The sequence below is a fragment of the Urocitellus parryii genome (genome assembly GCF_045843805.1).
Source record: "Urocitellus parryii isolate mUroPar1 chromosome 13 unlocalized genomic scaffold, mUroPar1.hap1 SUPER_13_unloc_10, whole genome shotgun sequence".
NCBI lineage: Eukaryota > Metazoa > Chordata > Mammalia > Rodentia > Sciuridae > Urocitellus > Urocitellus parryii.
In genome coordinates, this window is record NW_027551762.1 from 1,395,123 (window position 1) to 1,421,347 (window position 26,225).

Sequence of the window (26,225 nt, forward strand, 5' to 3'; positions counted from 1 at the left end):
AACTTAATGTGGACACACCTGCATCACAAATATGCGAACTGGAACTGGGACTGCAGCTCAGGTTTGGAATGCTTGCCTAGCAAGGAGGTGGCCCTGGGTTCAATCCCCAGCACCAGCAAAGAAAGCAAGGCAAATAAACAGTGTTGCTCTCTCTATATAGGCATTCAGATGCTATAATTTTTTTAAAACAATAAAAATCTCTCGAATGCAGAGGTGGGTAGTGACAACAAAGACACCACATATTAACATTTTTAGTGCTTCTTCCTACTCCTTCTTACACTAACTCTGACTTCACTGCCCACATATGAAAACTTTCTGGTCCAACTCCCAGCCTATTACATAAGGATCTCCCTTCTAAGGAAGGTCACAGGCTTGACTTTCAGACTCAAGAAAGATAACTCTTGGAGTAATGAACAATGAGAAACTGCTAAGGTTAACACAACACGAAAGAGGTATCGTCCTGCTTTTCAAGAATGATTACTATGGAAAATGTGGTCATTTTGCATTATCTGGTGGACAGAAACATCGAATGTCAAAAGCCATAAAACAAAGCTCTATTTATGACCCTAAAACCAGTACAATGATTTCAAACCAAAGCATTTCTCTGATTTATGGAATTTAAATTAATTCATCAACTGATCAATCCAAATCGAATGGGATAATGCATTAGGGTTAGAAGGAAGATTTGTATCCCCTTCTTTTTTTTTTTTTTTGGTTCTGGGAATTGAACCCAGGAGCATTTAACCACTGAAATGAATCTCTAGCCTTTTTATATATATTTTATTTTGAGACAGGATCTTGCAAAGTTGCTTAAGGTCTCTCTATGTTGCTGAGGCTAGCTACAAACTCATAATCCTCCTGTCTCAGCCTCCTGAGCTGCTGAGATTACAGGCATGTGCCAACCTGCCAGGCTCCAATTTTTTTTACTTTATTCAAAAATCCACTTAATATAAAGGGTAATAATAATAAAATGAACAAAAAATTCTGCAGTAGTGAATGAACTGGGTAAATCACTCATAGCCAATGAACTTGAGATCCCTTCTGATTTGAAGTATCCATTCTATCTGTACTTAAATAGAGGGAGAACAGACTACCTACGTCTGATGGAATAATCCTAATTAGTTCATTACAATAACAGTTTCAGATATTCTTCTGAAGTTGCCATGTATTTAAAAAAAAAAAAAAAACTTATGTTCAGAGCTGGGAATCGAACAGTAGTAAACAGCTTGCCTTGTATGCACAAGGACCTGGTGCATACAAGGCAAGCTCAGCATAGAAAAATAAACCCGAACCTACATTCTATACCTTTTTTCGAAAAAAAATTAAATAAAATAAAAATAAAAACCCTCACAAAGATAAAGTAGTGGTTTTATCTATTCCTTCAAAAAGAAATTATTTCAACAAAGTATTGCGAGTTCTCCAAAAGCATTTTTGTACAGAGATCTGGACGACCAGGTTGGGGTAAACCAAAGGACTGAATTAATGCAAAACAGACGTGGGAAAGAGTGACATGGGATGTTCAGGAAAAGAATTGGCAATGGATCTATTAATTTGCTTGATTTGGACATTCTACAATGTCTCCATCTATCAAAACATTATGTACACCCTAAATATATACAACTTTATTTGTCAATTCAAAAAGTAAAACTGAAGGGGGTGGGGGAGAGAGGGAGGAGGAACCAGTAAACAGATACCCTCAAGACAGTGTTATTGGGCTGGGGATGTGGCTCAAGTGGTACCGCATGCTCGCCTGGCATGTGTGCAGCCTGGGCTCGATCCTCAGCACCACATACAAACGAAGATGTTGTGTCCGCCGAAAACCAAAAAAAATAAATATTAAAAAATTCTCTCTTTCTCTCTCTCTCTTTCTCTCTCTCTCTCTCTCTCTCTCTCAAAAAAAAAAAAAAAGACAGGGTTATTTCATCACTTTCTAATAGTGACAGAAAGATAGGCTTCTTTAAATCCCTCCTTGTCTGAGAAAAAGGATATGTCCTAAGCTAAGCTTTTCATTGAGGACTCACATATTCACCAATAATTAACAACACTATTATCACGGTTAATAACACAGTTAATAACACAGTTAATAACACAGTTATTGAAGGATTATTGTCCAGCATCTTACAATCTTATTCATATTTTATATAAAAATATAATATATATTTTATAAAAAATATATTTACCCAGGGTTCAGTAACTACATTCCAAAACACTGTCACAACCAGCAACTCCTTCACCATTTGCCACAAACCAGGGACCTGCATCTTAACTTCTTTGTATTCAAGGCTTGGCATTGACAAGGTTGGCCCTGGGATCTCAGAACGTTCACTCAATTGACTGTGGATTCCCTATCAACAAAACAGGCAGAATTTATATACATCCCTAATTCAGGCAGTTACACCATTTTGGCACCTGGGCAGGGAAAAAAAAAATTTTTGTTTGTTTGTTTGTTTAGGAGTAAATAGGGATGATACATAGAAAGTAATGCATATTCAAAAATAACCCTTGGAGGAGTGCATAGCAATAAGAAATATTCCAAAGCAGATGGAACACTTACTAGCAACATTAGAACAGAAATGGTTGGAGAAATCCCAGCAGGAAGGTGTAAAGAGACTGAAAGAAACAGGGTCTTTGGTGGAAATTTCCAAGGAGACATACCTTGGAAAACACATTAAAAGTACTCAACACAGTTGAGGAAATGTCCTTGTAATTCTGATGTTGATCAATCCCATCTTTAAGCCAAGGACAAGTTGTGATTTCCTGAGGTGTTCATTAGTACCATGGGGGTGTGAAACACACTCTCTGCTTATTAACATCTCCACAACATCTGAGGTTGATGTGAGGTTGTGTGTGAAGCATACTTTACTGGCAAGACAATATGCATTCCTATTGCTCCCCCCCCATTTTATTAAATATTTACAACAGGTAATTTAATCATAACATATGTAATAGTATACAGTATAAAGTTAAGCTGCAGCCTTTTGAGGTTAAATTTGATTAATTAGTGAAGTGTTTTCTTAAGTAATGAGTTCATTTTGTTTTGAATTTATTTATTATATTATTTTAATCAACAGGCTACGAACACATTCTTAAAAAAAAAGAATAGCCAAGGAATACAAAAACCTTGAGATAAATGATATATCACCAAGAAATTAATTACATATTTTGCTAAGTAAAATAACAGCCTTTATTTTTTGTAGAAAAATAGTTCCAACACAAAAGCCACGGATAGCTCATGCACAAAATACCTTTGAAATGCAAGTAGCACTCGGTTTGTTATCTTAAGCTACTGCTAGGTGAATTTTAGACCCCCAAGGCATATCATTCCAGCAGCAAATCGATTCACTAATCCACCCAAGACTCTATCAATCCTGGAGCCAATCTTCTACCTATCACTAAAAACCAGGGTTCCGTCCCCATTCATAGGGACATTAGACATGTCAAATAAATTGAAGGTCCTATTCAAATCCCAGTTGCCTGCCAGTTCTCATCTCTTCCTCCATCATTCACACCATAATCTACTTAAATTGAACAAAGCCTGTTGGGTAAGACCTCCTGAACTTTCTACCCTCTCCTGAATCAACAGAAGAAGACAAGCACTGGGCCTGTCATTCAGTGATGTCAAAACAAAATGCCCATTAGCATGGGTACTGGTATGCCAAGTGCCCGTGCTGGACCTAAATGTCATGATAGGGTATCGACATTTTATGATCCAGTTGTCCCAAACCACAGCTGGAACACTCCTCAAATGTCGAAATGAAGTAGGAGAAAAAGCAATGGGTTTATTTTTAATGGAAATTTGAAATAGGTCACCTGTAACACACAAGCCACTCTACTTGGCACTGAGGTTAAGGAAATTAATGAGACAGACATGATCCTCCCTGCCCATAGGATGCTGTTAGAAAAGTCACCTACAGCAGCCTGCCTGTGACTTTTTAATGCTCAGAAATTTCACATCAGTAATGAGGTGCTGAATTAAATTATAGGTAAGTTTGATATATTCTGTACATTAGAAAGACAATTATTCCCAAAGAAAAGAAGGATCTGTTCCTTTTTCTCTAGATATTTTATTTTTGGAGGGAGGCTTGCAGAAGACAAACTAAAAATGATATTTAAATCTGAATGAAGCACTAGATCCCCTCTCATACAGTACAATAAAAAAAAAGATATGCATATGCACAAAATTTCATACATGAATAGAGGAGATTTATTAGTCTTCTCTTAGGTGTCCTTCTTTGGTATCCTGGTGAAGAAAAGCTATTATACAGAGTTTCAGAATTCACCTATAAATCCACCATTGTTTTAGTCAATCTTTCATTGCTGTGGCCTGTAAGAACAACTTAGAGGAGGAAAGATTTATTTTAGCTCCTGGTTTCAGAAATTCAGTCCATGGTAGATCAACTCTCTAGCTCTGGGACCAAGATGAGACAGAACTTCATGGTGGAAGGGTGTGGGAGAGGAAAGCATCTTAGGACATGGCCATCAGGAAGTACAGAGAAAGAGTTTTGCTTTCCAGGGACAAAATATAAACCTCAAAGGCACACACCTACTCCTTCCATCCACACCCTACCTGCCTACAGTTACCACCCAGTTAAACCATGTCAGTGGATTAATCCACTGAGTAGGTTAGAGTTTTCATAAACTGATCATTTCACCTCTGAACATTCTTTCATTGTCTCACATATGAGCTTCTGGGGGGTCATAGCTTAACCATAACAGTTATATCATATAGTATCACCCCAGGCAATATTTAGTATAGCATCCCAAACATTCCTAAGTAAGGAAAGGAAAACAAAGACAGCTGTAAGACAAAAACCTTTACAACTGAGAGGAAATGTTCTAGATATGAAACCCTAAGTGGTCCCCAAAGACCCATAGGAAACCTGTGAAGACCAATGCAGTACATATTAACAGAAAGGGGCTATGTCTGTAAAAATATAAATTCCTGGCTTTTTCAAATATATTCCCAGTTTCGTTTGAAAGTTTAAAGTTCTGACTAAATTGGTTAATCTTTCCAAATATTGATGAGTCAAATAGTATTGTAGGACATCCCTACCTTTCACACTGGCATCCTAAGCCAGGCCTCTCTACAAGACCTGGGTTCATCCAAAATATATGATCAACCCAGCTGTGACATTTTTAACAGGGATCAATGGAAGGAGCCCAAATGTCTACCAACAATGTTAGGCAAAAAAATAAATTATGCTGCATGCATTCCATGGAGAGAAGCAAAACATGTATTGATTACCTACTATGTGACACTACACTAAGTACTTCATAAACACTACAATTTTAATTCCCATAAAAACTCCCATCAGAGAGGTATGATAAAACTGTGTACAGCATCTGGGCATTTATAAAAGCATTATCTGTCTGCAAGAAAAACATGCTTTCTTTACCTCACAATTTTGCTTAAATTATTTTATACTGAATATATATTATTTTGACAATCTGAAGGCCACAAATGATTTGCATTTTAAGGACAATTTGCTTTTATGATTTTATATTGTACTTGTTCTTGCTTAGGAAAATAAGGTCTTAGAAATGACATTAAATCAGACTCATTGTTCTGCTCTCTTTTTTTATTTCCTATTCTGAAAAGTAAAATGCACTAATTGTGGAAAAAAAATCTGTATCATGCAGTAAGGTGTAAGCAGGAAAATTAGACTTAATTTTTAGAAGTTCTGAGAACTTTAACAAAGATGGAAAACAGAAATAAGATTTGAAGTCACACAGTAGGCTAGGAACACAACTCCTGTTGATAATGGCTCTACATACATTGGCCCCTGTCCTTTGCAAAATACTGGAAATGCACCATAATGATAGCATATCACTCTGTGATCAATGAGAAATGACACCTAACTCACGGGGCTCCATATCTGATTTCTAGCAGATCCACATTAGGTTATACAGAGATGTCTATCAGGATGATCCCTTTACCTTATTTTTGTTTTTAAATTCATAAAGTAGAGATATCGGTTACTTTTTAAATTATTTTTTTTTAGTTGTAGATGGACACAGTACCTTTATTTACTTGTCTTTATGTGATGCTAAGCGTCGAACCCAGTGCCTCACATGTGCTAGGAGAGCGCTCTACCATTGAGCCACAACTCCACCCCCAGATACTGGTTATTAAGTGCTTTTTTATTTTCTAAATTTTTTCCTAATAAATGATAATTCAATGACAGAATGTATATAGAGCACTGTAAGGAACCATAGTCAAGTACTTTTTGGAAGGTCAACTATCATCATTATCTCAAGAATTGTTTCTTCTTTTTAATTTTTAACTGACAAAGACAAATTTTACATATATTAGTATTGTGTTTTGCATGTGGCGTGTCTCCCAAAAGCTCACTTGTGAGACAATGCAAGAAGGTTCAGAGGAGAAATGATGGGTCATGAGAGCCTTAATCCAATCAGTGAATTAATCGCCTGATAGGGATTAACTCAGTGGTAACTGAAATGGTAAGGTGTGGCTGGAGGAGGTGGCATTAGGGGCATGGCTTTGGGGTCTATATTTGTCTCTGGAGGGTGGAGTCTCTCTCTGCTTCCTGATCACCATGTGAGCTGCTTTCCTCCACCACACTCTTCCTCCATGATGTCCTGTCCCTGAGGAATGAAGCTGGCCTTCTAAGGATTGAGACCTCTGAAATTGTAAGCCCTCAAACTTTTCCTCCTCTACAACTGCACTGGTCATGTCATTGAGTCACAGGAGCAAAAAAAGCTGACTAAAACAATTAGTTATAAAACATGATATTCTTATATATGCATACACTGTGGAATGACTACATCAAGTTAGTATATCTATCATCTCATTTATTATTTATTTTTTTCTGGGATCATTTTAAAATCTACTCTCTCAGAGCTGGGGTGTGGCTTGGTGGTGGAAGACACTGATCTGGGATGGCATGAGAATGCACAATCACCTGGTTTTAAGGCCATAAAACAAAACCCCTTCTTCTAGCAAATTTCACATATTCAACACACTGTTATTCACTACAATGACCATGTTGTGCAATAGATCTGAATTTCTTTCTCTTCCAAGGAGCTGTTTTTCATACCATTTTGGGCAATATCTTTTAATTCTCCACACATGATAGAGTAGGTCCCTAGCAGGACAAGTCCCATGGCTAACAGCTGCTGTTGACCCAGGGGCTGTGTCACAAACTGTAATCGGATTCTTCAGCAGAGACCACTTCTGTACATCTTGGTTCCCTTTGGGACATCAATGACCAAGCAGATTGTTTCTCTAAGTGAATCCCTTCAAAAGATGTCAAAACCCTCTATCTGCACACCGCTGTCCATTCCTATCACTTCCTCTGGAGATGAGGCCAGCTCACTCTCTGCAATCCACACCCTCATTCATAACTTATCTGGGTCCTCCTTTCCTGGAAGTGACTCACCCAGGCCTGCATGCCTTTATTTATCACAATTGATGTCCTAAGCACCTTCTCCCAAGAGATGCCTTGCTCTTGACAATGCTCCACTGGGGCATTATGGGATGAATCCTACTAATGTTTACAAACCATCAAGAACTCACATTCCATTCCCTCTTTAGGTGAGACTCTGAAAAAGCAGCAATACCTTAGCTCCAAGAGCAGATTATCAAGCACTTCTGAGATTGACTAGGAAACTGACTAGAAAAAGAGAGTGTCACCTCCAAAGTCTACAAATCACATATTCTTTGACTCCAGGACTCCAGTTTCAGCTTACATTGTGGGATTCTAGTAAATTTTGGAAAGAAGGAAGTGCATATTATAGAACAATGGAGAGGCATTCATAGGAAATGTTGTATGCATTTTATTAAAACATGGAAATGCAGATGAGAAAGAAGAAGAAGAGGAGAAGGAGGAGAGAAGAGAATGTTTTCATTTACCAGGGGGAAAAAAAAACAACAACTCGAATGTGCTTTTAAAAGATAAAAAATGTCTACTTCCTTTTAATGTGAATTCTGGTTAAGATTCACTCTGCTGGTCCCTTAGGTTCCATGAGCTCAAGAGGCTGTTTTTTCTTGTTCCTTCTGACACAGCCATGACTGATTCTCAATGAATACAGAGGAAGACACTGATCTGGGATGGCATGAGAATGTAGCAACCTCAGGACCTTCTGTGTGTGGGCACCAGAGCACCGTCCCATGACAGAGCTGCAGAAAAAGGCAGCACACCATTCTTAGGGCTTCTGCCTTAGCTCTCGACCAAAACTGATAATCTCAATCTAAAATTCCCAAAGGCGTGCCTTTTAATTCTGCAACAGTAATTGCTCGTGTGCATATTAACAGCTCTCAAAAACCTGGACCTCGTTGACTAATTGGAACAATCTGTCTTGATACTTGGGTGTAATGGTTGTTAATAGAAGAGCTACACTCTAGAAGTACAGACCTTAAAAAGATCCTTTTCTGAGCCACATAACTAACCCTTCAGCCTCACGGCATGAGGCAAGAGGATGAATGTGTTTATTTGAGAGTAACTAATTTATTTGGGTCATTCACATTCTTCATACAAGAGGTAGTTTAGGGGGAGGGTTTGCTTCTTTAAATATCTTTATAATGAATGCATTAAAAGTTTCCATTCTCAGGAATTCGTTTCTTGCTCTTTAACCAGTGTGCCCCCAAGATGAGGATAGAATACAAGAATGCTATTTTCCTAATAGATATGATTGCTTATGCTGTGACGGGACTGTCTTCATTAGTAGCTGAGATTTAGCAGTGAACAGACAGACTCCTTTCCTCCATAGGTTTATAGACAGTGAGTGGGGGTGGTTGAGGGGTAGGAGAGTTTAAAAAAACCTAGTAAACAAATTAATATGTAATTATAAACAGTGGCAGTTGCTATGCAGAAAATAAAACTAAGTAACCGTAAAGGACTGAGTTGGGAGGAGAGAGCATGCTATGTTATACCTGGCAAGATGGTGACAGGAATGAGCCAGGAGACGCAATAAACAGGAAGAGAACATTCTGCAATCAAAGAATGCATGAACACAGGGTGTCGAGGAGTTTAGGAAGGGAGTGGGGGTATAGGAATCAGGTCAAGAGGGCACTGAGGGTCAAAGTATGAACTTTTTATTAAAGATGTGATTGGAAAGCACTAGAAGAATTTAAGCTAAAGCAATCCAAGCATTTAAAAGTAACCTCTCATTACTGTATAGAATCACTTGCTGGGGGCAAGAAAGACCTTTGAAGAATGAGTAGCAAAAGGAAAATCAGAGATGGTAATGGCTGGAGCTAGGGTAGAAATGATGGGAAAAGTGTCGTGGTAGGGAATAGATGAATTGAAGATCAGCGTGTTGAGAAGACAATCAAGGTAAAGCTAATGGCTGCTACAGAGGCTTCTCAATTTAGAATGGGATTATATTCAAATAAATCCACTATAAGTCAAAAAGTGTTGTATATATGGGCGCAGTGGTGAACATCTGTAATCCCAGCAGCTCAGGAGGCTAGGGTGGGAGGATTGTGAGTTCAAAGCCAGCCTTAGCAACTTAGTGAAGTCCTAAGCAACTCAGTGAGACCTGCTTAACAGAAACTATAAAGAAGGGCTGGAGATGTGGCTCAGTGACTAAGCACCCCTAGGTTCAATCCCCAGTACCAAAAACAAAAAGTGAAAAAATGCATTTGATATGTCTAATGCTCCAATCATCTAGCTTGATAACAAGGTCCACAGCAGAGTGGCTATTGGTCCCTTCATGATCATGGGCTGACTGGGAGCTGTGGCCCGCTGTGGCTGCCCAGCATGAAGAGAAAGGGCTATACCTCCAAAAAGATGAAAATTCAAAATGTGAGGTATGTTTTCTCCAGGCTTTCCTTCCAAATCAAAGCATCATAAATGGGGACCATCTGTAGTGAATAAGCTCTGAGAAGATGTGGGGTCTGGCTCAAAGCACTCAATTTAACTGAAATTTACCCCGTGAGGAGGAGGTTTGCTTTATTTATATTAGGTTGAACAATCACATCTCTGTGTTCCATTCTTCTTCAGCATACAGCATCTATTATGCAATAAAACTCGTATGTAATAGATAATAATATATATGAATATTACATAATCAAAAGTTCTAAAGATTTATTTTAAACCTACATGTTGCAAAGTATTAGACTGGTTAGTTATCCTGAAGTCTGCTTCAAATTGTACATTATTATTATTATAATTACTATATATATATTTTTGGTAACCAAGAAATACAAATTTGATCACCTGTGATAACAATACTATCCTATCTCCCTCTTAGTGAGCATATTCTTCACTCAAAATAGTCCGAACTGGGCTTCTTGCTGGCCGTTCCTGGCCTAAGCAGTCACCTTTCTACTGATATTTCCTACTCCGAAGTGCAACAAGAGAGATGCTTCAGAAATATTAGCCAGATATCATCACTCCTTTGCTGAGAATATTCTAGCTGCTTCAAACTAGCCTGAAGTACAGGCCAGGACTTTCCCCTGGTGCACAAGGCTCCACAGCCTGGGAACTTAGAGGGTTTGCCTGAGTGCATTTCCTGTTTCTATCCCCTCTGCCTCTCCTTCAGGAGCACTGTCCTCCTGGATGTGCTATCAACAGTCTGGGCAAACCTCTGCCTCAGGCCTTCAGCACCTACTGAAGTTAAAGTCCCTTGAGGGCAGGACCCTGTGGGTCCCACACAAAGAAGACTCCTCAACCTGCTCAATGAAGAAACCCTGTTGAGGATTCAGGAACTGGAAAAGAAGAGCATTCACAAACAATCTAAATATCTGTCACATCAACCAAGGAAAAGCTCTGCCCTGAATGATTTGGGGGCGGCCATTCCCAAGGGTATTCTCCTCAACAGTAATCTCACAAGATAGACAAATAAGAAGGGTCCCGTTTTAGTCAGCCATTTCCCAGCTGTGATCGAAAGACCTACTGAGCACTGTCCTGGAGGAGGAAACGTTTATTTGTGGGCTCAGGGTTTCAGGGGTCTCATTCCACAGAAGGTCAACTCCATTCCTTGGAGCCTGATGGGAGGCAGATCATGACAGATGGATGTGGCAGAAGAAAGCAACTGGGAACATGGCACCAGGAAACAGAGATGACATTCTCCAGTGATAAAATATGTTGTCCCAAAGGCATGCCTCCAATGACCCACCTCCTCCATACACCTCCTCCTGCTTCCAGTTACCATTCAGTAAATCCCTATCAGGTGATTCAATCACTGATTGGGTTAAGGTTCCCATAACCCATCTCTAAAAACATTCATCTCTAAAAACATTCTTGCATCGTCTCCCACGTGAGCTTTTGGGAGACACCTCATATCCAAACCACAACAAGTTCCATAGTCAATTCGGTTTGAGCAAGTCCCAGTGAAATGAAAATCCCTTAAAATCCTCTTTCTCCTAGAATATTTTTCAAGATGTCTATTCTGTTAGCTCATTATCAAGCTGTAAGAGAAAGACATATTATGCAGAATTTCCTAAATATAACTGACCACAGCTCACATTTCATGTAGACCCATGAAAGAGACTAATGAGAATTCAGAAACTATACAGGAGCCACACTTATTTAAAGGTATTTTCCTGTGCCTAGTTCTGTCATTTCAGCTCACACATGGGCCACTAATAAATGAGACAAAGAGTGATAAACAGAGAAAAGAGAGACAGAGGCAAGTTCAGCAGCAAACACAGAGGGAGCCTGAAAAATGGCTACCTGGACCATGGAATAATAAATACTGAGGCATAAACTAAGGAAATTCCCTGAAATACTGAACTTCCTAACCCAATGCAGTAGAGGATTAAATAAGGAGAATCAGAAGTTGAAGCTGAAATTAAGAAGTTATTTTGCAAGTAACCCCCCAAATCTTCCATGTATTAACCTGAGTGTTAAAGTCCTGTCTTTTAAGACATCCTCAAATATTTAAGAGGTGAAATTTATATTTTTACATAAAATAGGTTTTTGGTGATTTGCCTGGCTGGCTTCCGTGTATCACAGTCAATGTATCCAGAACACTATATATTCTAGACGGATACACATTAGGAACTTTCTTCCCATTCCAATAAAGAGGATGCTGGGAGTTTCTGTACCAGAGAGATTTAAAGGAGAGAAAAGAAATAGACTTTCTTTTAAACTTGCCTTCTTTCTATTCCTTGTAAATCTTTCTGACTGTCCCTTCTGAGTGACGGTGGCACTAAAGAACTTGCTAAAGGCTTTAGATTTAAGATGGTTTGAAACCTTTCTGCTCAAATCTTGACAGGACAAAAAAAAGAGGGGGTGGACGGTGCGGGGGGGTGTTGCTGAACCACATGCCCATAAATCCTCTTGACCTGAACTTACAATACATCTTATCCAGCCGCTTGAGGTCTCTACCTTCCGTGTATAAAGGTCTCCCTGGACAGCTTTATTTGAGTTCTTCAGCTTGAAAATGGATTCTGAGAAGAATAGTGTTCAAAGCTCTGGGAATCAATGTTGTAAAAGTGAAAAAATAAGGGGGAAAAAATGAAAAGCTTATAAAAGATAAAAAAAACCCTGCTATATACCTAGGTGAACACTTTGTGGTTCCAATGGAAAGTTGAACTATTGCATGTGGGTGGGTGTGAACAGATTTTATTGTGTATGTTTAAGGTACACAATGTGACATTGTGAGATAAATATAGAGAATGAATATATATATATATATATACACACACACACACACACACACACACACACATACACACACACACACACACGGTCACAAAAGTGAATCATATTAACACATCCAGCATCTCACACAGGTCCCCATTTTTTTTTCCCCCATTGGGCCAATAGCAACTAAAGTCTGTTCATTTAACAAAAATCCTGAGCATAACACAAAATTCTGTTAATACAGTCTTCATGTTGTACATGAGATCTTTAAAATCATTCACCCTTCATACCTGCTATCATGTATCCTCTCATCTGCTTTTTGTTGGTGCTGGAAGTGGAAAACTACCAAAAAAAAAACAAGAAAAATCAGCTTCTCTTCATCTCCTGGCGAGTCTACCATCTAAATTCCATTAGTGATGTCTGGAATCTATAAGTCTGCCGGATTCCATATGGCAGCCCATACCCACTTGTGGCTTCTAAACGTGTGGAATTTGGAGGTGGCCAGTCCAAGGAGAGACATGCTGTCAGCATGAAATATGAACTGAATTTCAAAGACTTAGTACAAGAACAGAGTGCAATGTATCTCAGTAATAACTTTTTATATTCAATTTCTGTTGGCATCGTATTTTGAGTACATTAAGGTAAATATAATGGATTAAAAATCAGTTCAATTTTAATTGCTTTCATGATGATCAATTATTAGTGTGTGCATAAGCTGTATTTTTATGGCATCATATAAATTAAATAGAAAATAAAATTAATTGTAAAACTCAAATAAAACGACCTGTTTCCTTTTATCTCTTTTAATGTTCCTTATAAAAATTTAGAAGTAGCAAATTATATATATATAATATACATATTATATATATATATATAATACACACACATATATATATATACACATACATATAAAATGCAGAAGTAGAATGTGTGACTAACATCATCTTGGCTCTCAGGTATAGCTGCTCTAAGTGATGAGATTGGGTAAAAAAAAAACAGTATATTCAGTAGATATTTCTAAGCAGAGAGCTGACAAATTCTTCCAGTCCCCTTCATGCCCCCTCTCTATGATTAAGCAGTCTGAGCATTTAAAGCCCTTTGGGTTTATTTTTTTTCCTTGCCTGCTTATTATACAATAAACAGTAGTTAAGATTCTAATAAAATTATTTCCATTGCATGGGTGTTTATAACAAAATAGCCTTGAACACCAAAAAGAAAAACAATGAGATTATTTATCACAAAAAAATTGTGGTTCGGGTATTGAAGCTATCAGAGCCTGGATCCTGGAGAAGCAATAATTAAACTCAGTGAGTAAAAGCACCTTGCTTATAAGACTGATGTGAAAACCTCAGGAGCAAACGTCTGGAAAGTTTTAGACCAAGCAGTGCTTGTTAAGATATGTCTACAACATGGTCACCGTCACTGCCCCACCCCAACTGTAGTACTCACCCAATGCCTTCTCTTGGGCTGTCTGAAGGTGCACAGGTTTTACCTTGGTGGCTACCTCCAATTTACCGAATGTCCCTTTCAGAAAGTGTCATCTCTTTGACCAGTCCTCAGCACAATTCCATCCGCTATCAACATATCACATGTCAGGGACAGAACATCAAACGGTGCCAAGGCAAGGTCACATCTAAAGATACCCTTGAGGACTGTCAGATACCACACAGGGCCAAGGCAGGTTTTAGCTCACAAAAACCTGCTCCCTGCCTTTGCACAACCAGCCAGGGACATCTCCCTGGAGCACACCCTGAGTAGGGGGACCTCCTCAAATGTGCCTCTTATCAACACAGGATGTGCGCATGAAAGATCAGCCAGATGAAAACTAAATGTTTTACTACTAAAGGCTGAAACACCCTTCTCCAAAATAGAATCTTTATTTCAATAAAGTCGCTGACTCAATTTCAACTCATTCCTTGGCCATTTGACAGAAGTCAATACAGAGCAAACCACGCAGCACCAGATAGCAAACACCAGAGAGCCACAGGACCCTCTCTGACACCTGCAAGAAAAGATCCCATGAAGAGACAGGTGCAGGACAACAACCAGCCTGGTCATCATCTCCACTGTCAAAGGGCTCTGTGAACCCGGGCTGGCCAAGGTGGCCTGCAACAATTTCAGAAAGTGACCCAAAAAGTAAACAACGCATGAGAAGAAAAAAATTGAATACCGCAAACGTTATTTTTAATAGAATGGCCCAGTCCCCCAACTTAATAACAAGCATCTAGTTCACAAAGACACTCAACAACTATTTCTTTTTTAACACGTCAAGATGTTTTTACAGTCTTCAGGCCACGTGAAATGGTGAATCCTTTAAGATGGGTGTCTGCAGACCCTTGTGTGTGTGTTCTGCACTACAGCCAAGCATGTAGGGGACAGCACCTTTCCAAAAACAGATTCTGAAATCTAAAACATCTGGCCTCTGAGGTTTCAAATAAGGGCTTCTAGATCGGAACCATATGGTGATGTGTGCACGGTATATATTAAGAAAAACATCTCCGCTGCTTTTCACTTGATAAGATGCTCTCAATAGAGCTGAAATAAGCCACCGGTGGGTTTTGCTGGAAAGGGCACAATCATTTTGGATCATTGAGGCTTACTGAAGACATAAGCACCAGTAAGTCTGAATCAACAACTCCTGCAATCTCTTATTATAATCAATAAGATTTTAATTACCTCAGTCAACACACACCCATAGGACCTCTACTTTAATGGAGCTCAGAGGTCTTACCTGGAGGTTTCTCCTTGAATTAAATCCAACTGCAGTTATTAATGGAAACATGGCCTAATTCAATTCCAATTAGCACTATATGAACCCGTGTTGAGATCACCAACCACAAAACATGGACAGAGCAAGGAACGGGTAGGAGACTCACATGGGCAAAAGAGCTATCAGAGATGACTGTGGTGGGAGAGATCACAGAAAAGTCCAGCAGTCATGGAAGAACTGGGACATTTCATTTCCAGTTACCATTATAACACCACTATCTTATTCTAAGCTTTATGATCTTAAAGGACACTAAATCACATCTACAATTCCCTTTGGCCATGCGAAGGAACATATTCACAGGTTCTAGGAATTAACGAGTAGATATTTTGGATTTTTACCAAAACCCACCAGGCATGGTCAGCCCCAGGGCCTTTGGACATCCCTGTCCTACCAAAAGGCTCCAATCCATCTCTTCCATCTGTGTAAATATTATTAACTCGACAACAATCTTTCTTTTTTTTATTTTTTTATTTTATTTTATTTTATGTTATTTTATTATTAGTTGTTCAAAACATTACAAAGCTCTTGACAAATGAAACAATCTTTCATCTGTGGCAAAATGCCCCTCTGCTTCTAAGACTAGTCAACCTGGAACTAGATAGCCATTGACATAACTGTTCAATTTCTATGGCATCATTATGTATAAACAGCCTAAAGGCATGGTCTCTGACTTTCTGGTTTACCTTTCTGTCCCCACCCCTCCACAACAAAAGACTCAGGAAAAGCTCACCTTCAGGCAGAGAATCAAGCTCAAAAAAGTAAGGGCATTGAGGCTGTTTCAGGACCCAAATAGGGTCTAGTCTCTGAGGCTCGGCATTGCAACTACTGAGGCTTTCTTTTCTGACTTTAACTGAGCCGTCCAGAACACTGGCAAAGGAAGAGTTTTTGTTTTCTTTCGTCTTTACGGGACTGTCTTTGGTTAATTATCAAACTGGAAGTTTCTAAGGGTTGCCCCTGCAAAACCAACTCCAGGATTTCAGCCAGAAAAATGTGGAGCGCTCCAATTTCTGAATGCCCACGTTGTAGATGACCTGAGAGCATTCCTGGAAAGCATCAAAACCTACAAGGCAGGCTTGTTGCCACTTACCCCCAGGGAGTGGCTCCAGCTTCATGTGGGGCACAAGCTTCAAATTCAGCCTGCAGGGGCTGAAGGACTGAGCCAGCTATTGAAATTCCCAAGGTTGTGACTGTATGAACAGTAGAGTCTAACAGGCAGGACCAGTCATTCTAATAGGGCACAAGGCAAAGAACGATTCCTCTTAACCACCACAAGAGACAAGTCCTCTTTTTTTTTTTTGTACTGGGGATTGAACTCAGGGGGACTTGACCACTGAGTCACATCCCCAGCCCAATTTTGTATTTTTTTTTAGAAACAGAGTCTCACTGAGTTGCTTAGGGCCTTGCTGTGGCTGAGACTGGCTTTGAACTCATGATCCTCCTGCCTCAGCCTCCCAGGCTGCTGGGATTACAGGCATGTGCCACTGCACCCATCAAGTCTTCAGTCTCCAAATGTGTTTAAAAGACTCATTTCCACTCAACACCCTGCTCTCTCTGATCCTGTGGCTCATAGTGGTAACACGAGTAACATCTGGGTACCATATGCAGTGGATACTGGGAAGTTGTGGAGCATCCCTGTCTTCTACACACTAGAATCTAATAGCATATCCCTGCTAACATGGTGTGATAAAAAATGTCTCCATACAGTGCTTCCTAGACTTTGGCCAGGGTGACAGGGGATAGGACATCACCCTCAGTTGAGAGCCACCACTGAATTATTCTACCAGTCCCAGTGCAATCTCCTGCAATGATTGTCCCCTAGCCCTCATGCACAGTACATACAGGATAAATACTATCCTCAATGCTGCTAAATTATTCCATCACACATTAATTATTTTTTTAAAACTTTCACTCTAGTTTATTGAAGTATGATGTACTTACATGAAAAGAAATAATCCACCCAGAGATGTTCAAACAGTATAAAAATTTCAGAAAGAGCTAGCATTAATAAAGAGCTCAAATAAAGCAACCTAACATAAAAAATTGCAGACACGTTTTGGACAAAAGTGAGCAACTGGGTTGTGCATATTTTAAAGTTAAATTTGCTTCCGTTACCTCTCATCTCTGAAACTCGAGTTCCTCCAAAGATACCACTAAGAAATTGAACATGATTATCACATTTGCAGAAAGCAAGCACGCAACCTGATGGGCTTGGAGGAGAAACCCAATTAATATGGGCATCCTTACCTACCATCTGATAAAAAGAAAAAAAAAAAAACATTAAGCGACTTGGTCTAAACAATCAGTTGTAGATGCCACCGTGGATTAGCTTCTGAATGCAATGGTTTTAAGTAATGGAAAACTGAGACACTTATTTTAAAATAAGTAATAAGGTTTCATGAAAGTATGCATCTATTCTGTGCATTTTTCCACAATAAAATATAAGGAGGAGACGGGCTGTCTAGGTATTAGAGGAGGTGGTGACAAATGAAGTTGGGGTTCCCAGTTCCTAGCTCCACAGACTTTTTCCTTGCCAAGGTAGCTGCCCGATTAAGTTTTTTCAAGCTTTCAAGCACAGGTCTTTTGTCCAGAAAAACATGAATGGAACAAATGGTAACCCAATTCGAAGACAAAGAGGCTTCTGAGCAGAGCTGGCTGGACCCAGACTGCCCCTTCCACTCTCACTGCCAATGGGAACCCGACAGCAAGACCAGAAGGGAAACCCCACACTTAGAAAAGCATGATGTCATTTGGCTTCTCGAAATCAAGTTTTCCAAGTATAAATAAAGCAAGACTTCTAAGAAATGATTCATCCCATTCAAAGGGAGGAGAGAAGTAGAATCCCTCCACAGGAGACATATATAATTAGTGAGACTAGGACAGGAAGTCGAGAGAGAGAGAACTCCCAGTGCAGGGAGAGGATCTGGGTACTGAGAATCTGTCAGCTCAATGAAAAAGAGTATGAACTGTTTTCCCAGAGTAGCAATCGCTGGTTTCTTCAAGGAACAGTGGGTGGGAAGACCTCTTTGTGCGTCAGTACAAGCATGTGGTCTTAAGATATGCATATTTTGGTTTCCATCCAGGATTCCTTATCCCTTCTCCAAGGTAGACCACAGAAACTAGAATCCCTTCCCCAAGTTGAGTCAGAGAAACTCTACCTCTCTGCCTTGGAGCTGCCCATGAAGAAATTCTGTAACCTGTTATGATGGTTTGGATACAAGGTGTCCCCCCAAAAGCTGGCATGTTAATGCAGGAATACTTGGAGGTAAAATGATTGGATTTGAGAACTGTAACCTGACCATTCAGCACACCCTGGTTTGAAGGGACTCACTGGGTGGTGACTGTAGGCAGGTGAAGTGTGGCTGGCAGAAATGGGTCACTGGAGACATGTCCTGGAAGGGTGCATCTTCCCTGCGGCCCCTTCCCCTCTTCCCTCTATTCTCTGCTTGCTGGTTGCCATGAGGTAAGCAGCTGTCCTTCTCTGAACCCATCCACCTTGATATGCTGCCTCACATGGGACCCAAGAGACATTGGTTCCGCCGTCTATGGACTGAGACCTCAGAAATCATGAGTCCCCAATAAATGTCCCCTCCTTTAAGGTGGTCTTGTCAGGTAGTTTGGTGACAGAAATGAAAAGCTAATAAACCTGCCTTGTATGCTAATAGATCCTAAGACACCTCTTCTGTTCCCAGGTGGAAAGAATATTGCACATAGAGGCAGAGGAGCACAGAGACAGGATCAGCAACGGTTCACATTCCTTTTATCCAGTTACCTTTCCTTAGGGCTGTCCGTGTTTAAATGGATCCTCTATTAAATCCCAAGGGATAGGGTTTGCAGAGTGCTAGGATTTGGATCTAAAGTGTCTGCCAAAGCTCATGTGTTAAAAGCTTGGTCCCCATGGCAGCAGTATTCGGAGGTGGGCCCTTGGGGAGGAGACCAGATCATGAAGGTTCTGACCTCATTCATGGATTAATCCATGTATGCATTCATAACTTCATGACCTGGTGGGAGGTAGTGGAAACTATGGAGGTGGTGCCTTCTTGGAGGGAGCACACCACTGCAGATGTACCCTTTCATTCCAGGTCCCTTCTTCTAACTCTTTCCTTTAGTTTCCTAGTGACCAGGAGATAAGCTCCAACAGGCACTTCAATGCCATGATGCTCTGCCTCACCACAGGCCCAGAAAAAATGCAGGCAAGTGATCATGGACAAAAAACCAGGAACCTTTTCTTGTCTTAAGTTGATTTTCTCAGGTATTTTGTCAGAGTGACAGAAAACTGACCATGGAGATCTCTAGGACAGATGGATCCCTGGCATCTCACAAAAAAGTGAACAAGGACTAAACCATGTGCAGGAAGGGTGCCACACCCCAGCCCCATGGAGACAGAAGCTCCTGTGCTCAGGACCCTTCTAGACGGTGCCCTATGTGTCTCTTCATCTGCCTGCTTGTGTGCATCCCTTAAGATATTCTTCATAATAAACAAGGAAACATTTCTATTTTCCTGAGTTCTGTGAGCCACTCAAGCAAATTAATGGGATGCAAAGAGTGGGTTAAGGGAGCCCCAATTTGGGCTGGACAGATGTTCCAGAGACCTAGACTCCAGACTGGGTCTGAAGCTCTATCAGGTAGAAGGTGTCAGAACTGAATTGATAGAGAGAAGGCCGATCTAGAATCTGCTGCAAAAATGATTATGTAATTTTTGGGATCACAGATTTGGGGAATCACAGAACTGACCTGGAATTTTTCCCCCTATTATCTTTGAAAGTTTCTATAAACAAAGAGATTTTCCCCATCTTATGGGGCACGTTCACCTAAGCTCCAAGGATACAGAGAAGGTCCAAACACAAGACATGAGGCGCTGGGCTGAATAATAAAACCCGAGAAATTACATGCAAGTCTATGTGGTTAGGCTTTGGATCTGGAATGTGCCCCAAAGGCTCACAGCAACTAGAAGCAAATGAACACCTCTGTGTGGATACGCACATGTATTTTCTTTGTGAAGGGAGCCTCAAGTATTTGAGGGAGATGTAGAAGGACCGAGGAGGCCAGGGCAAGATGGTGAGTGAGGAGGTAGGGGCGGGGCCAGAACAGAGGAGCACAGAGAGGGTCTTCTAATGAGGCCAAACTCCTGCTTGACCAAAGTGCTCTTGGACACAAGCAGAGACCCAATCAGACAGACACTTCCGTACTCGTGCTCCTAAGCAGGGGATCCAAGAGAAAAACTAAAACAGACGTGGACAGGGGGGCACACGAGGACAGGGGAGGAGATAAGGAAAGGAGGAAATTTCAGAGACCATAAAAAGAACAGGCCAGAACTCCCCCACTGGATTCCCAGCTCCGAGGCCGCTTCTCTTGGGAGAGGTCTATCCCTGTCAATTTTGCAATAAACCTACTTCTTGCTTGCTATCTGTGTCTGTTCTTCAATTCTTTGTTGAACAGGGACAATAAACCCAGAACCCCTAGGTGGTACCATATTCACTGGATTCACAGAGAAGGACAAGAAATGTTAAAGGTTGGAAATAGTCCTTGGCCACTTGGCTCCTTGGATGATAACATGCTACCAGTTCAGAGTCACTCCATGGTTGGGTAGAATCACAGACAGGAAATACATGCATTTTAGACCTTCCATACACTTGTAAGAATGACCACATAGGGAGCCAACCAACACTTTTATCACAGCAGAAGAATATTCACAACAATGAGTCAGCCACAGAAGGGAAGTCACATCCCTAGCTAACGTTAATAACGGAGTTGGTGACCAGATCCCTCTCCTCCCTGCACATCAGCACCGAGGGTCTGTAAAAAGGTGTAAAGTATGTCAGGACTAAAGCAAAATGTCACCATCCATCCAGGCAAAGTTAACAGGGATGCAGGCCACTAGCAGAGCATCTTTCTCAACAGCAACCAGGAGCAGAAAACCCTCCAAACAACTTCACAACTGAAAGAAGGTTTTGAGACCCTTCTTCATATGTCACTAGTTTTCCAAAGAGTGACAATGAAAGTCACCCAAGTGTCACACAAAATGTTGGCTTCGGAGAGCAACGAACATTTCAGAAATGAACTGTGAAAAGAGACTGTCAAATGAACAAATGATCAATTGTATTGACCAGGGGAGAGTCCATCAAACCAGGATGCCTGCAATTTCCCTATTTCTCCCCTTGAACAAAGGAGGAGAGGCTTGGTAGGAAGCATCCAGATAACATGCTATAGATATGGGCTTTTTTCTTTTTTTTTTTTTTTTTTTTTTTTTGGTACTAGGGATTGAACCCAGGGGCACTTAACTACTGAGCCACATCCCCAGCCCTGTTTTGATATTTTTGTTTAGAGACAGGGTCTTGCTGAGCAAATGTCCTTGCAAAGTTGCTGAGGCTGGCCTTGAACTTGCGGTCCTCCTGCCTCAGCCTCCCAAGCCACTGAAATTACAGGCATGCACCACCATATCCAGCCTATGGAGGATTTCGTGGCAGAAGTGTTTCTTTTTATCCAGTCTGATTTGTACAAAAAATGAATGTAAGGAAAGAGCATGTGATTAACATCAACATTCAAAGGACAGCCATGCTTGCAGATCTCTAGAGATCTTCTCTCACCTCCACAGGCAGAGCCATTGCTGTGGCCCCAGTGAAACTCCACCTTCTCGGCTTTGAATCTGCCAGGCAGGCCAGCACCACTCACAAAATAGTCGTCTTTGAGAAGGATGGCCACTAAAAGAGAAGGGGAACACACTGTGAGTTTCACACCCTGAGGAAGGATTGCTTCCGTTGCTTCTAATAAAGTTCATGATTGTCATGGTGGGAATTATCTCCTCACCAACGTATTAAACAACAAGTCAAAACCACCGGCATGAAAAAATTAGGACATTCTAGCAGCAGAACACGCTTAGATCACCCGTAGGTTCTCCATCATGACAATTCCCAGAGAGAGAAATCTCAGAATTTTTTATCCATTTAACATATGAGAGAGAGAGAGAGAGAGAGAATATATGACAAACTATGTTGGTCTGCAACAGTGTCTCCTAAATTAGCATGACAATCAAAACTATCAGGAGAGTGAGATGTTTCTTTTTAAGCACTGTTTCCTGGGGCTACCCCAAGACTCAAGGTTTGAAAATGAGACAGGAAATGTATACATTGAGCCAGATGCATGAAGCATGTTTCTTTGATCAGAAAACACAGGCAAGATATCAGGGAGGGAATTTGCAAGTTTTCCCAATATTAATGCAAAAATTAGAAGACAATTAGGACTGGCAATGGCAGTCTTGACATTTGATAAACATGCCCAGGAAACTGCAGTGGAAAAATCTACTTATTAAGTCACTCGAACATTGCAAATTAGAACTTCTCTACTCTTAATTCTAAACACATGAATACTTCCCTTAGTCCACGAGGGAAAACAAAATCGTGAGAGCATGCACAACATTGGGGATCTCTACCTGATCACAGCCTTCATTGCAAAAACACATCTTTCCTTCTTGAACAAGGAGAAAGAAAATTGGAGAACAACTTAGATTAAGGCTCTTGGAGAAATTTATTTTGGCAAAAGAATCTTAATATCTAAATGTGTACATATTAGTTTCTATTTTTAAAGGGATACATTTTCTTTTTCCTAAAGTGGATCCATTAGTTCATTTAACACATCCTTACTAAGTACATGTAAGATGCCAACCAATATACCGAATGGCTTATGACCAAAAACCAAGCTTGTGTGGGCCATGGGAAAGCTCTCAGATCCTCATTGTCTCCTCTTGCTGAAGAGATCCCAGTTAGAGCTTCAGAGAGAAACCCTGCATGCAAATGAGGTCTCCATAAAAGATAGGGACTAGACTAATGACCCATTTCTAAAACAGGGCAATTAGTTTCAGTACTTCTTCTATATAAAGGAAGCATTAAACACAAGAGAAGGAACCCTAGTCATATAAATCCCTTTTTATTGCATTCAAAAGGCAGTTTTTCTCCAACTTCTGAGAAAATATACAGGGAACGTTCAATTAGTGGGACAGCAAATTAAAGGATGAAATGAAGTAAAAGCAAGTGTTTCTTGTGCCAATTAAACACGCTAACTTGTGCCAATTAAACACGCTAGGGTATTATTCTAATTTTTTTTCCTGTTTGGGGCATGTTTTAGAACAGGAGTTGGCACACTTTTCCCATTAAGAGGCATTTGGTAAATATTTTAGGCTTAACAGATTAGTCGCCCTCTCTGGTGCACTTATGAGGTCTCGGCTTTATGCCACAGAAGCAGCCAAAGGCATACCCAATGACATAACTGAGGCCAGCCTCCTGTGAAGCCTCGCTTAACCACATGGAAATCTGAATTTGATATGATTTTCACAGAGTGCTTCCTCCTTTTGATTTACTAACCACTTAAAAAGATAAACAAGCCAGGTGTGGTGGTGCACGTCTGTAATCCCAGCAGCTCCAGAGGCTGAAGCGGGAGGATCTTGACTTCAAAGTCAGCCTCAGCAAACTTGAGGTGCTAAGCAACTCAGTGAGTCCCTGTCTCTAAATAAAATACAAAATAGGGCTGGGGATGGGGCTCAGTGGTGCAATGCCCAAGTTCAATCCCTGATACACCAGAAACAAAACAGCCAGGCATGGGCTGGGGCTGTAGCTCAGTGGTAGAGCACTTGCCTGGCATGAGTGAAGCACTGGGTTCAATACACAGCACCACGTAAAATTAAAATAAAGGTATGTGTTCACCCACAGCTAAAAAATAAATTAAAAAAAAAAAAACACAGCAAGGCATGATGTTGAATACCTGTAATCCAGGCAACTTGGGAGGCTGAGGCAGGAGGATCAAAATTTGGATATCAGCCTCTGCAACTTAGTGAGGCCCTCAGCAGCTTAGCATGACACTGTCTCAAATTAAACCATTAAAAGGTAAATAAAAGCAAAGAGATTGTCCTTCCATGACATGGAAAATGTAATATCTTGGAAGATAAAATATTAGCTAAGATAATATCTAAACTGACATATACACAAAGATGTAGCTTCCAAAATATCAGATAATACATTGCACATACCTTTCAATCCAATGTCAAACACCCAGGTATTAACTCAGTAGAATCCTAAATACTGTTGCTTATTCTCAATATATAAAATTTTACATCCAGAGAACGAAGGCAAAGATTCTGAGTGCATGTGTTACAATACGCGCAGGGAGTCAGCGTCATCCTATAAATATTTGATTTTATCCTAAATCATTTATGTCTCTGTCAGGGGTCATTTTACTTGTTTTATATGAATAATGAAAGGCATAATTAGGGAACTGTACAATCTGAAACATTAATCTCATTTTTAGTTTTATTGTATTTCTCACCAGAGCACACAGCGTGCCTCAAGCACACTCGCCCCTTTCAAGAATGGATTCTATTTTTGTTTACTTATAAAACTGGGGAGGGGGCATCATCCTGGCTATCCTGTAACAATTTTCTAATGACCCCTGAGGATGGCCATCATTTCAAAACAGAAGGGAGCAAAGGTAGTTACCGGAGAACACAGTATGTCCTATGAGCTTCAGCTCTGAGAGGACTGGCATCTCATCCTGCCACTTGGCAGGGGCGTGACCTCAGGCAGGTATCCTACCCCACTGATCAAATGGCAGTACCAACACTGCCTGCCTGCGCTTCGAGGCTCCTTTGACAGGTAGAGGCAATTACATTCCCAAAGAGCTGAGTATAGTGCCAGGAATCTGGAAGATATGTGAGCAATGGGGGATCTGTCAACTATTTCTAGAATCAAGCCTGGAATGTGGGTACAGCACAGGGAGTGGGGTGGCCACACAGGTGGAACTGTCCCTTTAGATAGAGTTCAGCATGAAAGCAACATGGTCTTGGAAGAAAATAAGAATCACATTAGCTGCAGTGGCACATGCCTGCAATCCCAGCAGCTGGGGAGGCTGAGGCAGGAGGATCGCAAGTTCAAAGCCAGGCTCAGCAAAAGCTAGGCCCTAAGCAACAACTCAGTGAGACCCTGTCTCTAAATAAAATACAAAATAAGGCTGGGGATGGGGCTCAGTGGTTTAGTGGCCCTGAGATCAATCCCCAGTACCACCATCCCCTTCTCTCCTTCCCACCCAAAAAAGAAAGAAAATAAGAGGCATCATGACATAGGACCACCACTAAGGCCAGGTATAGCCCAAATACTCTCTTGGAGCAGATCTTAAGGGGTGATTGATACTTCTAGTTCACTAAAACACAGCTGTTAAAAAGATATTTGCTCTTATGGATTCTTTCTATCCCTTGGATCACGTAAAGGAAAAGAAAATCTCCTGTTTGGTGCTCTACAAATCCTTGGCACACACTCCCTTCCCCTTTGCCCCGAAAGTATTAAACTAGATTTTGATAACATGGGAAGCTGATTTATTTTCCATAAACCATGCACATAAAATTTCTCACAGTAACTCTATCTATGTCAAAGAGCATGGGGTTTTTTCCTACGGATGATGCTCATAAAAAGCTTTCTTTTAAAATCCAATTGACTTCATGAAAACAAAATAAGCAAACTGAAAAATAAAAGTGAGTATATAACATTACAAGAATAATAAACAAAAGCAGATTTTAAAACAAGGGCCATAACAGCTGAACGTAGATATGCAAGAGGGTCCAAGATTGGCCTCACAGCCTGTGATCGAGCTCCCCTGTCATGGTTTAGATAGGAGGTGTTCCCCAAAAGCTCATGTGAGATAGTGCAAGAAAGTCCAGGGGTGAAATGACTGGGTTATAAGAGGTGTAACCTCATCCATAGATTAATCCCCTTGGGGGTTAGCTGGGTGGGAACCATAGGCAGCTAGAGTGTGGCTAGAGGAGGTGGGTCCTTGGGGGCCTGTTTTGGGGGTATATACTTTGTTCCTGGTGCTATGTCCTGAGCTGTGTTCCTCCTTCCTTCATGATGTTGTGCCTTATCTCA

General features: G+C 40.6%; 1 protein-coding gene across 1 annotated transcript in view; it reads right to left on the reverse strand.

Annotated features, from left to right (window-relative positions):
- Window positions 1–26,225, reverse strand: part of LOC144251317 (receptor-type tyrosine-protein phosphatase gamma-like) — a 152,138-nt gene that overhangs the window by 45,935 nt on the left and 79,978 nt on the right. Inside the window, exon 3 of the mRNA XM_077794331.1 lies at window positions 21,909–22,022. Within this exon, the coding sequence (XP_077650457.1) occupies window positions 21,909–22,022 (114 nt within the window). The remainder of the gene's footprint in view (window positions 1–21,908; window positions 22,023–26,225) is intronic.